The sequence below is a fragment of the Diabrotica virgifera genome, chromosome 4 (genome assembly GCF_917563875.1).
Source record: "Diabrotica virgifera virgifera chromosome 4, PGI_DIABVI_V3a".
In the NCBI taxonomy this organism is placed as follows: domain Eukaryota; kingdom Metazoa; phylum Arthropoda; class Insecta; order Coleoptera; family Chrysomelidae; genus Diabrotica; species Diabrotica virgifera.
In genome coordinates this window covers 176,586,851-176,602,284 of record NC_065446.1, presented here as the reverse complement: position 1 = coordinate 176,602,284, position 15,434 = coordinate 176,586,851, and the positions used below count along the sequence as shown (strand labels likewise).

General features: G+C 33.3%; 1 protein-coding gene across 4 annotated transcripts in view; it reads left to right on the top strand.

Annotated features, from left to right (window-relative positions):
- Positions 1 to 15,144, top strand: part of LOC126883261 (ephrin-A4) — a 443,595-nt gene extending 428,451 nt beyond the window's left edge. For all 4 annotated transcript variants that reach the window (XM_050648573.1, XM_050648572.1, XM_050648575.1 and 1 more), the window contains one exon: positions 6,622 to 15,144. In XM_050648573.1, coding sequence (XP_050504530.1) covers positions 6,622 to 6,998 — 377 coding nt within the window. In that variant the 3' untranslated portion in view covers positions 6,999 to 15,144. The remainder of the gene's footprint in view (positions 1 to 6,621) is intronic.
- Positions 15,145 to 15,434: the final 290 nt, after the last annotated feature.

Below are 15,434 nucleotides of genomic sequence, written 5' to 3'. Positions count from 1 at the left end.
AAATTGATTTTCTTGGAATCCTTCACACACCATGCCCTTTATTAAAATGCTTCATAAATCATTTTGTGCACGTTCTTATTACCCATGCATGGACACCAAAAGCGATTTCTTGATGCAACCATTGTAGCAAAAAAAATAAATAAAGGGTGGGTTGAAAACAAATTTTTTTTTGCTGTTTGACCCATATGGACATATGCTCCATCAATAGAGTTTTTCATAAATATATATGATTATTGCAACATATCTGCGGAAACTACCCCTATCCTTGAAAATAAACCGCAAAAACTACCCCTATCCCATGGAGAGCGTGTTTTTACGATTTTCTCATTACATATGCATTTTTTTAAAACAACTTATACAGAATTAAAGACCACTATTTTCTCTACAAATAAGGTCCTATGCATTTTTTTCCTATAAGCAACCGTTATGGCACAGTGGCGCCGTAAACCTCAGAAATGCTTTGGCGGGCTCCAGTTTTTTTTTTCGTCACGTATTCATTTTATTGATAACGTACTTATGGAAAATAAAAGAACACACTGTCTGCTATACATTATGATCTATGCATATTTTATTTTCTTTGCACCCTAATGCCACAGTGGTGGCCCAAAATCAATTTTTGATTATTTTCTTTATTAATTCTCCTTTTTTTTAGTGGTTCCGGGAAAAATATTGGGGTGCATTATACAAATTTCTAAATAACACCAGTACATGGATAATCGCTGAAGGTTTTTTTTACTCTAGCTTAGGCGGTTCAGATGGTATAAAAAGGGTTTTTTTTTAATGTAACACCCTTTAATTAAAAAAAAAATGCAATTGCCCTTAAATAAAACCTATACCAAAAAATCAGCCACTTATTTGTGATTAATTGTCGCAGGGTTTCTTCTTAATTTTCATTAGAGTTAGGGAAAACATATATTTTTTAAAACATCTTTTTTTAAAATTTGTCAACTTTGGGGCACCACCCCCGATAAGCGGTGGGTGATAGACATATGCTGCCGGGTAATAAATAGTAGGAAATATGGTCCTCTTCATTTTGCTATTAAGTAAATTTTTTACAAAACGTACAGGAAGGGCTACGTTTCGCAAAAACCACAAATTACCCCCTTCAAAGGGATGAAAAAGGGGGTTCCAGGGCGAAATTATTTAAGAAAAAGTTAGTCTCATAATAAGCACCCCTTGATATATCAGAAAAAAAAATAAAACCGGAATTGTGTCCATTTTGCGAGGTTCAACCTCTGTTTCCTACACTAATGTTAACAAAAACCGTATTTAAAATTTACAGATCGTTGAAGATTCATATAGCATAAAATAGGTGTTAGTTTCACTTCCTAATGAGAGAAAATTGTTTTCGTTTTCTATAATCATGTTAAATATTGAAATTACCATTAGTAATGACCATAGCCCATTGCTTGTCTAAATTAAGGCTAGTTTTACTATAAATCCAACTATTTTTTCAAATTTAATCACTTTGGAAGCATTTATCAAGATTTAAATTTGTGTAATATTGATTTGATACTAGATTCAATTTTGATAATAATTTTAGTAGTATAGCTTTTAGTGGTTGTGAGGTTGCAGTTTGGTTAAAAATAAACTAAAACTAACATGCACTCACTACTATAAAATTAACATAGGTATAACAAAAAAACTAAAAAGAGATAATCTTGGACTTACTGGCATTCATACTAGTCCAAGAGGCAGCGCTGAAAAATTTCTCTGAATTTACTAAAGCTAGTTATTTCACAGTTCATTACTGTGATTGTGTAGAGAAACATACTGCGGTCGGTCCAGTGAAACGTAGAACAGGTGGTACTGACAGCTTGTCAAAGTTGCTTACCTGCGGAGGTAATTAAATCCATTTACTAAGGCTGAAAATCAGTACACACATTCTAAATTGAATATAAATAAAAGTTATTATAGTCGGTCAGCTGTATGACGGGACAGAGCCGGTCGGTCGGCCCCAATGGATATACAGGATTATTCACTATATTTTGACCCCCTCTAAACTGCTTTATTTAACAGAATTAGAAAAAAATGTAAAATACAAAACTTATTCAATTTTTAAATTATGATTTTGTGACATATATATCGTACTAGTGACGTCATCCATCTGGGCGTGATGACGTAATCGACTATTTTTTTAAATGAGAATATGGGTCATGTGCTAGCTCATTTAAAAGGTTATTCAATTCCCTATTCAGTAATATAAACATTAACATGATTAAGATTAACATGATTGTTTATACAGGGTGTCCAAAAAAAATTTTTTATATTAAATTAATTGTTTAATTATATTAATAATTCAAAAAAATTTTTTGGACACCCTGTATAAATAATGATCTTAATGTTTATATTACTGCATAGAGAATTGAATAACCTTTCAAATGAGCTAGCACACGACCCCTATTCACATTTAAAAAAATAGTCGATTACGTCATCACGCCTAGATGGATGACGTCACTAGTACGGTATATATTTAAAAAAAACATAATTAAAAAATGAATAAATTTTGTATTTTACATTTTTTTCTAATTCTGTAAATAAAGCAGTTTACAAGGGGGTCAAAATATAGTGAAAAACTCATTAGTTCATTCATTGGGGCCGACCGACCGGCTCTGTCCCGTCATACAGCTGACCGACTATAATAACTTTTATTTATATTTAATTTAGAATGTGTGTACTGATTTTCAGCCTTAGTAAATGGAAATAATTACCTTCGTAGGTAAGCAACTTTGACAAGCTGTCAGTACCCCCTGTTCTACGTTTCGCTTGACCGACCGCAGTATGTTTTTCTACACAATCACGGTAATCAACTGTGAAAAACTAGCTTTAGTTAATTCAAAGAGATTTTTCGGCGCTGCCTCTCCGTCTATACTAGACCAAGAGGCAGCGCTGAAAAATCTATTTGAATTTACTAAAGCTAGATTTTTCACAATTGATTATTGTGAGTGTGTAGAGAAACATACTGCGGTCGGTCAAGCGAAACGTAGAACAGGGGTTTACTGAGAGGGTATCAAAGTTGCTTTCCTACGAAGGTAATTATTTCCATTTACTAAGGCTGAAAATCAGTACACACATTCTAAATTAAATATAAATAAAAGTTATTATAGTCGGTCAGCTGTATAACAGGACAGAGCCGGTCGGTCGGCCCCAATAGTCAATTGATGAAATGAAGCATTTTGGCTCTCAATTTTTTCGTCCAACATGGATTTACTTGAAATTTTCACAGAAGGTAGAGAATAGTCCAAGGATCATTTTCTATATCATGCCGCTATCATACGCTAAAAACTTGGGGAAGCCACCCCATCTCGGGGGTGGCAATTTTTTATTACATTTTAACCATGTAATTGGATGGAAAAAGTGATTCTAAGTAAAAAATGTTTTTTACATTTTCTTCTTAAAACTAATATTTTTCGAGTTATTCGCGCTTGAAAATAACAGTTTTTCGACGAAAAAATCGACTTTTTTTAGAGAGTTTTTGAGAATATCTCGAAAAATATGCATTTAATCAAAAAAACTGTAGATATCGAAATTGTATCTTTTAGCAACCAAACCAAATTCTTTTCCTATAATATCTTTAAGACCAATACAAACCGAGATACGGCATGTTAAAGGTTAGTTTTTTTCGTCAAATGCACAATTTGAAATATTCAAAGCCAAATAATGGGAAAAATTTGCATTTTTCGAGGAAAATTTAAATAATCGTTTTTCAGGTATACAATTAGACCTTTCAAAAAAAAATAATAAAAAGGTCCTAGCATGAAAATTAAGCGACTTACAAAAAATGTCGTTACCTGCTTTTCTCTACGAAAAAATCAGTGAAAACAACCCCCTAACTACCTTCCTAATTCAAAATTGGTCTTCACCTTTCTGTAGTTCCTTTTATATTTATATTATCAATACACTCAACTAGTTTGACCTATTTAAAATGCCCAATTTTGGAAAAATTGGAGTTTAAAGAAAAATTGATTTTTTGCAATTTGGTATTTTTCACCTTTTACTTCAAAATATCTCCGAAAATACTGAAGATATGAAAAAAATTATAAACTACTAAATTGTAGCCTTTTTAATGACTAAAATTACCCTATGCATAGATTTTCATTACAGTGAATAATTAGCCAGATATAGCTGTTTAAAACCTCTATTTACCAGCAAACACCCCCTTATTCGAGACCTTTAAACCCGACCCAATTAAAAACTAAGGCATCTTACGGAATTTAATTTACACAGTCGTATAGCTCTTTAAAAATCCTACAAAATCATTTTTGAGGGGTCTCATTACTGAGAGGGTATCAAAGTTGCTTTCCTACGAAGGTAATTAAATCCATTAACTAAGGCTGAAAATCAGTACAGAGTGAGATATAACATTTTTTCAAAATTAGGCATTTAAATAGGTCAAACTCCTTGAGTGTATTAATAATATAAATATAAAAGGAACTACAGAAAGGTGAAGACCAATTTTGAATTAGGGAAGTAGTTAGGGACATTTACCGACATTTTTTTGATTGTAAGTCGCTTAATTTTCATGCTAGAAACTTTTTATTATTATTTTTTTGAAAGGTCTAATTGTATACTTGAAAAAATATTATTTAAGTTTTCCTCGAAAAATGCAAATTTTTCCCATTACTTGGCTTCGAATATTTTAAATTATGCATTTGACGAAAAAAGCTAACCTTTAACATGCCGTATCTCGGTTTGTATTGGTCTCAAAGATATTATTGAAAAATAATTTGGTTTGTGTTACTAAAAGATACAATTTTGATATCTACAGTTTTTCTCAAAAAGGTATTCTCAAAAAATCCTCTAAAAAAGTCGATTTTTTCGTCGAAAAACTGTTATTTCCGCAAGCGCGAATGAAGAAAATATAAAAAACATTTTTTTCTTAGAATCACTTTTTTCATCGAATTACATGATTAAAATGTAATAAAAAATTCCCATCCCCGAGATGGGCTGGCAACCACCCCCAAGGTTTTAGCGTATGATAGCGGCATAATATAGAAAATGATCCTTGGACTATTCACTACCTTCTGTGAAAATTTCAAGTAAATCAATGCTGGACGAAAAAAATGCGAGCGAAAATGCTTCATTTCCTCAATCGAATATTGGGGCCGACCTGCGGGCTCTGTCCCGTCATACAGCTGACCGACTATAATAACTTTTATTTATGTTTAATTTAGAATGTGTACTGATTTTCAGCCTTAGTAAATGGAAATAATTACCTTCGTAGGAAAGCAACTTTGATACCCTCTCAGTAACCCCTGTTCTACGTTTCGCTTGACCGACTGCAGTATGTTTCTCTACACACTCACAGTAATCAACTGTGAAAAATCTAGCTTTAGTAAATTCAAATAGATTTTTCAGCGCTGCCTCTCCGTCTATACCGTATTATTGTGTATTTGTTCCGATTCAATTAAAAAATGGCTCACTAAAATTTGTAATGCATCAATTATTACAAACTTATCCCCATTCATGAAAATCGTTAGATCTTCATAATTCATAATGGGGGGGGGCTACATTTACAGAAAATATTATTATTATCCAGATTTAGCCATACGCCTCACACTCCCTCTAAGTGGAAAATTCACTTATCCTAGATACCTACGCTATCAAAAGGATTGAGCTTTTGTAGGACTCTTTCCGCGTTAGGCTGCACCTACATTGGATCCGTATTTCTCCGATCCGATATTGGCCGACGTCGGACTGAGTAGCTTCTCCTATCAAACGTGTTCATTCCGGTCGGGCTTCCCACTAATCCCACTGCAGTGTAGGCACTACGCTTTAATACCTTGAGTTTGTGTTTTAAACCGATGTCGGATCGGATCGGAGAAATACAAATCCAATGTAGGTGCAGCCTTATCGAGCCCTAGGTGACTGGGTAAGTCGGAATATCTCCCAAAAATTAGGAGGATGCTGAGAGAAGTATCGCTTTCTACATAGTCTTATAGAGATGTTCGTTAAGATCCAGCTGTTCTATGTTCTCTAGGAGAATCTTCGGAATGGCTCTAGTAGTAAAGAGAATAATATCTATCGTCTGGGTGCTTTGCATTCTCCATTGCCTACTTATTTGTCTTTCGAGATCTCTTTACTCAGCGATCTTTTTGTTGTATTTAATACGCAGATTATTGTTGTTAGGTATCGCCATGTCTATTAGTATTGTTTGCCTAGTAAGTTTATTAATTATATTGAGATCCGGTTTATTGTGTGCCACTGGTTGGTCTATGATCTCAGTATAGCTTGTAGTTGTAGTTGTCGTTTTCAAGCATTCTGTCAGGGAGGTATTGATAATATGGGAGATGATCGGTTTGGAGAAGTTCCAGTTTGTTGGCTAATTCCTGGTGAAATCTTTCCTACTGATTCATGGTGTTCTCTATAATCAATACCAACAAACGCATGGCATCTCCCGATATTTTGTTGGATGGTTTCTTGGGCTTAATTTCAATTGAGCTGTTTTATGATAATAATTATTATCAGAATGGTCCTTCAATATTTCACAAGCTTTCTTGAATTCGCAGGCTTGCAGAGGGCTTGCCGCTCGTTTGCAAGTTTAATGATGAATACATTGTATTTGTATTATTTGTATAGTATTCTGCGCGTTGCCAAATAATTAAAATTGTTATTTTCTAGGTCACGATTACTACTTCATCTCAACCTCTACAAGCGACGACCCTCATAGGAGGATAGGTGGTCGATGTACAACTCACAACATGAAGATCGTGTTCAAAGTCTGGGGCCCACCTCCCACTCCCGCTACGGTACCGCCGCCGCCAGTGACGGCAAAGCCGTCGTGGTGGTCGGTACCGTCGCCTCGAACCACGACGTCCTCTACAACTTGGACGACTTCTACTACGGCGCCGTCATCCACCACCACCAAGAAGTCCAAGGCTTACAACAAGCATCCCAACGAGGTAGTGAAAAGTGAAGAATTGACACTCGGAGGCGGCGCTCCGACCGCCGCCAAATTAATAGTGCTCGCGTGTTTGGCAGCGTTAGCGCTACGATGAAATTTTTGACCGCCCCCCGTACTAAGGACTCGGAAACCATATCTGAGTGTACCCCTTATAACAAATTGTTTGTCAACCCTTCCTCCCGTATGTATATGAAACGTCAGAATGACCCGCGTATGTTGGACATGGGGTACTATTTCTGAGTATACTATTTATCAGACTTGATGTGTTCTTATTCCCAACCGTGGCTTTGTACGGTTATGACTGTCTTGATATGACCTAAATTTATCCTAATTTATATAGAAACAAATTTTTGAGATCCGTTGATAGTCTGGGTACTTATTGCAGCTCTAAAGAATTGATTTCTAAGCAAAATCGAAATATTTAATAAATGTAAATACTCTTGGTAGGCCTAAGAATGATCGAAATTCGTTTGTACCTTTTAATTATAATCTAAAACATTTATTTTTTGAATTCAGTAACATAACATCACAAAAATAGCATTAAACAACAATGTTGACAATAAAAAGCATGATTTGAAGGAGTATACGAATACAAAAAGGTTTAATAAATTCATATAAAATTGGAAATGATAATATTATTTACTTTATTTCCATTTTCTTTTATTGAGTTATTGTTTTGTGTTCTCTGATTTCTTTTGAGAGACTTTGCCAAGTTCTGGTGATAAATCACAGTCGTTATCAATAATGATGTAAAGCAGCGTATTTATTTTGCGAGACTGCCGCGTGCTTCATGGCTCGCGAGGCAAGCTTTGCATTTGCCTCGCGCGGCGCACCCTCAATGATTTTATTTTGTGCCGCGCACAGCACTTCGAGCCATCTCGTACAACCGTATAAGTAGCGCCGTAGTTAATTTAGTTAATCATAGATGTATCACGTGATGCTGTTGCTTTTATTCTAATTAACGAACTTTTATAAAACAAAAACGTAAGAATAGCAACTCTTTACTTTCACAAAGTTTAATTAATTTACGACAATTTTCATTATCCATGATCATTTATGGTGAATGCTGGTTGACAGATTCGACACTATTCAACTGACTAACATATTACAGGAATACCAGATAGTAAACACCTTTGTCTATCTCTGGTCTAGTATAACTAACGATGGTAACTGTGAAGCAGAAGTTCGGATTGGTATGGCAAAAAATGCGATGAGTCGCCTAACTAAAGTTTGAAAAGACATATCTATCTCTCAAGATGAGACTGGTGAATGCCCTTGTATTCTCAATATTTCTATACGGAGCAGAGACTTGGACTCTGATTTTTGGAGGCCAAAAAATTGATGCCTTTGTGACGTGGTGCTGGAGAAGAATACTGCGCATACCTTGGACAGCTCATAGGATAAACGTTTCCATTCTAAACCAACTCAAGATTAAAAAAGGCTGTCCACAATATGTCTGCAACGAATACTGCAATTCTTTGGTCACGTGGTTCGCAGAGGTGACGACAGTTTGGAGAGATTAATTGTTTCTGGAAACGTTCCGGGGAGAAGATCAAGAGGACGATCACCAACTAGATGGTCCGACCAAATAAAGAATTCAGCTGGAAGCTCATTCTACGAAGCTCTTAGAGCAGCTGAAGGTAGAGACCAATGGAGAAACATTGTTAGGAATATTGAAAGAAATCACGATCCTCAGTAATGGGGAAACGTCAAGAGAGAGATGATCATTTAAAGAAATATGCACTCACTGTATTTAATCTTCTAGTCGACAGTGAACCAAACTTGTCCAGAATCATTCACACTTCGCGCGGCAGTAATAACAACAAGAAACATCCTTTGCCGCGGTTCAAAAGACCGACAAAATTTGACTCGTCTATTATAGACTATTTAGAATCAAGAACATCGTTCGACTGCGGCAGTATTCGCTTTGCATCCCATAACAGAATAGCAACGACAACGAACATGCCGCGCGCGGCTGCCTCGCGAAATGGATACACCGCTTAAGAATTTACTGTATTTGTGGAAGATGACGTTTATAAAAGTTAATAATTTGACTTCTTTAAAAAAATATAAAACAATGAACAAGATTTAGAAATTCATTTTTCAAAGTTTCAAAAGAAAATATTGTACACAAAAGAAAATAATTCAAATTTTGAATGTAAGAGAAATAAAAACAGACTTACTTAGAATCAATTTAATATAACCTAGGACGAACGGTTTCGCATATCTACTACAATTTGCTGTGCATCTTTCGACCTAAGGCAATGCAATTAAAATTGCCGATATGAGGACTGTTTTTATATTGCAGTGGAAATATACACAAAACTCCATTATGGTTTGACAGGTGTTATGAAAGAAAAAAATATACTATTGGTGTAGTTGTTTGTCGAAAAGATCTTGTTTTGATGTTGTATTATTCAAAGTTATTTTGTTTATTGTAGAGATATATTTTAAAATATGTGTTATTTATTTAAATTGTTGAAATTATTGAAAAATGGAGACAGCCCTGTAATGAGGCAATATAAATAAGTAATTTCTGTACCGGATGTGCAATTTATCCTAGGTGGATGTTATGTTGAAAAAAAAAACAAAACATAAACTAGGAGCTCTAGTCCTGTCCCCAGGGGATATAACGGCCTCCTTTATTCAGATGGACTTACCTAAGTTTTTTTATGTATTTTGACCCGTAGAACACGAATTTATTGGGTAACAGTTGGTCCGGATGCCGATAAGATTGTTATAAACAGAGAACTTGAGGAATTACATAACAGCGATTTTTCGCAAGACAAAACATTTTTTTTTTTTGTATTTTTTGGCTGATTCTAAGCAAAAAATCTTCTTACAAGTTTTTTCGTAGGATGCACAGTTTTCGAGATAAACGCGGTTGAACTTTCAAAATATCGAAAAATTGCAATTTTTGAACTTGAATAACTTTTGATTAAAAAATAAAATAGCAATTCTGCTTACCGCGTTTGAAAGTTTAAGTCAAATTCTATCGGTTTTGATTATTTGCATTGCTAAAAATTAGTTTTTTATTGTTAAACAAAGCTATAAACACATAGTGTTTGAGTGATGTTTTCAATGCATTTCTCATTTAAAATCGAACGAGTCGAACAAACAGCCAATTTCTACGTAGCATGCCTTAAAACGCATGCATTGGGTACGGGAAAGACTATTTGTTTATAGCTTTGTTTGACAATAAAAAAATTAATTTTTAGCAGTGCAATCAAAACCGGTATAATTTGACTTGCACTTTCAAAAATGCGGTAAGCAGAATTGCTATTTTATTTTTTAATAAAAAGTTATTCGGGTTCAAAATATGCAATTTTTCGATTTTTTGAAAGTTCAACCGCTTTTATCTCGAAAACTGTCCAACCTACGAAAAAACTTGTAAGAACGTTTTTTGCTTAGAATGACCCAAAAAACACAAAAAAAATGTTTTGTTTTGCGAAAAATCGCTGTTATGTAATTCCTCAAGTTATTTGTTTATAACAATCTTATCGACATCCAGAACTGTTACCCAAAAAATTCGTGTTCTACGGGTCAAAATACATAAAAAAAACTTGGGTAAGTCCATCTGAATAAAGGAGGCCATTGTACCCCCCTGGCGACAGGACTACTCCGATTTTCAGGTTTTTTTACCAGATTGTAGATTATGAAATCAAATGACAGGATTAACATGACAAATGTCAGATTATGACAAAACAGAAAAAAACATACAAATTGTCTTGTACACAACAAGATAATACACACATTTAAGGTTATAGTTTCTGTACTACATTGCAGATTTGTAGGGAAGAAGAGGCTTTAACTAAGATAAATGGACCGTTTTTTGTCCAGATGAAAAGTTTTGAGAGGCCACATCTTAAATAAATAACACATTTTAAAATATATCTCTGCAATATTTGAATAACACAACACCACAAACAAACATCTTTTCGACAAGCAGCTACATCAATAGTATACTTTTCTTTCTTTGACTGGTCCACCTATTCTCCTCAAGAAAACAACTACATTTGCCTATTTTTTGAAGATTTTGAAATTACTTTTTTCTTGTCGTTGCCATTTATTATCCGAAGTGTCAAATAAAAAAGACAACTTCATTGTAAAAGAAAAAGAGTACGAAAGTAAAATTAAAATCTGTAAAATAACTTAAACGTTTATGACGAATAGTCTTTTTACGAAAATATAAATCTTAAATTAGTTTAAGAAAGAAATTTTGTATAAACAATATATAGTTACAATGATAATAAGATCGTTTAAATATAAACCAGTTCTTTGGATAGCTGTGATACGTCCGAGATGCCTTAGGCAAAACCCTGTATATATATTTGGTAACTAATTATTTATAAGATAAATTATTTTTAGTCATTGGAATTTTACATTTCCAAAATGTACTTTTACTATTTTACAACGTATTTTTATTTCCTGCCTAAAGTTTGTCAGGGTTGTTGTCAATCTACGAAAAATATTTATTACGACTGGTCTAGTAAACGAATTTTTAAACTTAATTTATCGGAAAACGTAAACTCGGTCCTGTTGAAAGCCGGCCCTGAAATTAAAGCTGGGTATAGTTGCTATCAAGATATTTCAGTAAACCTTAATCTTAAGCTTAATACAAAGTCATTTGTATTTGAATGATGGGGTTAAGTTTCCGGTACAGGTAGAAAGTAATAAAATGTTAATCTATTGTACTTTGAATTATTATACCTGCTATTCAGTGTGTTTACCTCTTGAAACTTAACGATACTACTCAAATACAAATGGCTTTGGAATATGATTAAGATACGGTTTTCTCAAATATTTTGTTGGCAAGTATACATTATGGTTCCAGTTTCTTATTAAGTCACAAGCATTCAAGTGAAGTCTGCATAAATCCGGCCAGATAGACCAAATGAAGCTGCGTTCAAAATAAATTCAGCAAAAGCATTGAAATTAACTTGTTAAATTCAATTTCAAGCTTGAAGATCACTGACAAAAACTCTGGTTCGGTTCTCCGTCCATTACTATTTGTTTGTTAATAGTCACTATTTTTGTTGAATGTTTTTCAACTATCACTTCTATATATAGAAGCACTTATAGAAGTAATTAAAAAAATGTCACTTCATTTCATTCAATATCAACAATATCTAAAGGCCAACTTACACGGTTCAACCAAATTGAATCACTTTGGTTGAATGGAGCAGAAATGAAAGCAATGCTATTTACACGGTATCTGGAAAGTGAAATATTCAACGCATATTATTCAAAAGATGTCGAATGAAGTCATGAGTTTAGGAGTTGCATTAAAGAATTATCGAAAAAGAAGCTAAGGAAATGTCATCGTTGGTGGGTGCGATCATGAGTACTAAGAAGACAAGCCTAGGAGCCACTTTTGGTTGATCGTTGTATCTTTATTAACTCGAAAGTATAACGAGTACGCATACTTGTAATTTTCAATTTTATGTCTTCGTCGGTTATACCATTCAAATATTTAATTAGCGATTTAATAGCATTTCCATGACAATCTCGGTTTTTTTAACCCCTTGTTTTATAATTCTATAGATACGAATACTTTTTCAATTGTTCCCAAACAGAGAAGTATGCTCGTCCTTCCATAATATAATACGCTGTAAAGTGAATCTTTCAATTCTGGTGTTTACACATTCATTTCTCGTTCAACGCGTAGCAGATTGAACGCTAAAAGTGAAAATACTCAGCATGTTCAACTCTTTCAATGCCATTGAACGACAACATTCAATGACATGGAATGATTCACTTTTATGTTTACATTGATCAATTTGGTTGCTTCATCCAAATTTAATGTCAAAAGTGAACCGTGTAATTTCGCCTTAAGTATGTAAGTGCTGGCAAAAGTAATACTGCAATTTGCGAGATCTACCTTGTCCCCTGTCGTACTACCTTAAGGGGTTACATAAGTCTTGCGGGTAAAAAAAGTGACTTTTTAAAAAAATATATCTCGAAAACTAAAAATTATTTTTATTTATAATTGGAACATGTAAAAGTATAGTACTTACAAGGAACTTATAAGGAACTCTCAAAAAGTTTTCAGCCAAAAATATTCATTTTTATAGAGTTGACTGCAATTTTTCGACAACAGCCCTTTTTGCGGTGGGCAGCATAACTAAGTCCAGTCTCATCTGAAATCAAAAAGTTTCTTGTAGTTTATACGTCTGGCTAGTGAATGGACGAAGGAATTTAAAAAAAATTAAATTTGAAGATTTTACATAAGTTTAAACCCATTTTCGACCACAATTTTTCTCATTTTTTCAAAAATTACCATTTTTAAAGTAGTTTTTTTTTTTATAAAATTCACCTAACAAAACTTCACCTAATAAAAATTCCTTCGGTCATTCACTAGCCAGAGGTATAAACTACAAGAAACTTTTTGATTTTTTGATTTCAGATGAGACTGGACTTAGTTATGCTGCCTACCGCAAAAAAAGGGCTGTTGTCGAAAAATTGCAGTCAACTCTACAAAAATAAATATTTTAGGCTGAAAATTTTTTTTAGAATACCTTAAGTACTATGCTTTTACATGTTCCAATTATAAAGAAAAATAATTTTTAGTTTTCGAGATATAATTTTTTTAAAAAGTCACTTTTTTTACCCGCAAGACCTATGTAACCCCTAACATATTCTCTTTGATTACAGTAGTTCGTATAATGTTATTCCTTTCGGGAAAGTACAGACTGTATTTGGTCCTTCTGAGCCTGCCATTAAAAGTTTGCTATAATCAGATAGGCTAAAACTCGATGCTTGTAAATTGGACTGAATTCATTAATATGCGGTTTGGGCACTACATTTTCCTATCTACAGAGAATGAAAAATATGTGAGACAAAGTTTACGTTTACCATAATTTATGCAGGGTGCAACAAAAAGGCATTTCATAAATTAAATTGCATATTTTGGGACCAAAAATAGTTCGATTGAAGCTAACTCACCTTCGTACAAATGTGCACAGAAAAACAGTTACAGCCCTTTGAAGTTACAAAAGGCAAATCTATTTTTTCCAATATATCGAAAACTATTAAAGATTTTTGTTGAAAATGGATTTCTTATGGTAGGAACATCTTAAAAAAAATAAAAGTGAAATTTGTACATCCCACAAAAATTTTATGGGGGTTTTTTCCCTTAAACCCCCCCCCCCCCCCCCCAAATATTTGTGTACATTCTAATTAAATTGTGGTACCATTAGTTAAACACAGTGTTTTTAAAACTTTTTGCCTCTTAGTACTTTTTCGATAAGAAAGTTTTTAAGATTATAGAGACATGGTAGTAATAATATTATGAAAATAATATTCTATAATCTTACTTTACCATTTAAAAATATGTGTTGAACTTTAGAACTGTTAAAAATATCTCGATAAAAACTGGCTTATCGAAAATGTACTATAAGAGGCAAAAACGTTTTAAAAACATTGTGTTTAACTAATCAATACATTTTTGACAAAGTAACGTAAGTGACATTTTTGAAAATTATGTTTTTCCAACTAACGCTATTGTTGATTAGAAGGTTACTGCCAAAGTGTAGTAAGCCTATACATATTATGTTTAAAGTAATTCTAGGCTTACTACACTTTGGCAGTACCTTCTAAACAATAATAGCGTTAGTTTAATGGAAAAATATGATTTTCGCCAAAAATGTCACTTACGTTACTTTGCCAAAAATGTATCGTGTACCACAATAATAATTTAATTGCAACATACACAAATATTTGGAGGGGTTTAAGGGACAAAACCCCAATAAAAATTTTATGGGGTGCACAACTTTCACTGTTAGTTTTTTATGATGGATGCCCTTGCCATAAGAATGTCACATGTCTATTTTCAATAAAAAATCTCGAATAGTTTTCGATATATTGGAGAAAATCGATTTTCATTTTCTAACTTCAAAGGGGAATAGTGCACATTTGTACTAAGGTAAGTTAGGTTGAATCGAACTATTTTTGGTCCCTGAACATGTGATTTAATTTATGACCTGCCTTTTTGTTACACCATGTATATTTAATTTGTATATAGCGTAACTATTATTTTTATATCAATAATTTTCGTGTCTAGTAGTTGTGTATTCGTGCAACGATTTTATTTATTATAATCTAAAATATTTATGTGACCATTTTACAAAAAAGTGTGATATTCGATACAACCCTGTAGACGTAATGTTATTATTTAGCTTTTCCAATAACCATATTGTTACACAATAGTCTTATTTCAAATATACACAGCGTATAAGAAATACTGTTTTTGTACTTTGTTTTCCTTCATACAGAACAAATGGAAGTTGCTTTGAAGAGGGTGAATAGTAAACGACTATGACAATCATCTAATAAAAAATTCTTAGAACATTGACGATTTCTAAATTATACATTATAATGTTATTGACGTTGTTTCCGATACTGTTTGTGGTACAATTTCAGGGAAACGTGTTATTTGATGGCCTGTAATAATTGAGAAACTTCTTCTTTTATATGAGTTTTCAAAAGTCCAATAACTAGTTTACATATCTAATGTCAAAATGTTTTCATG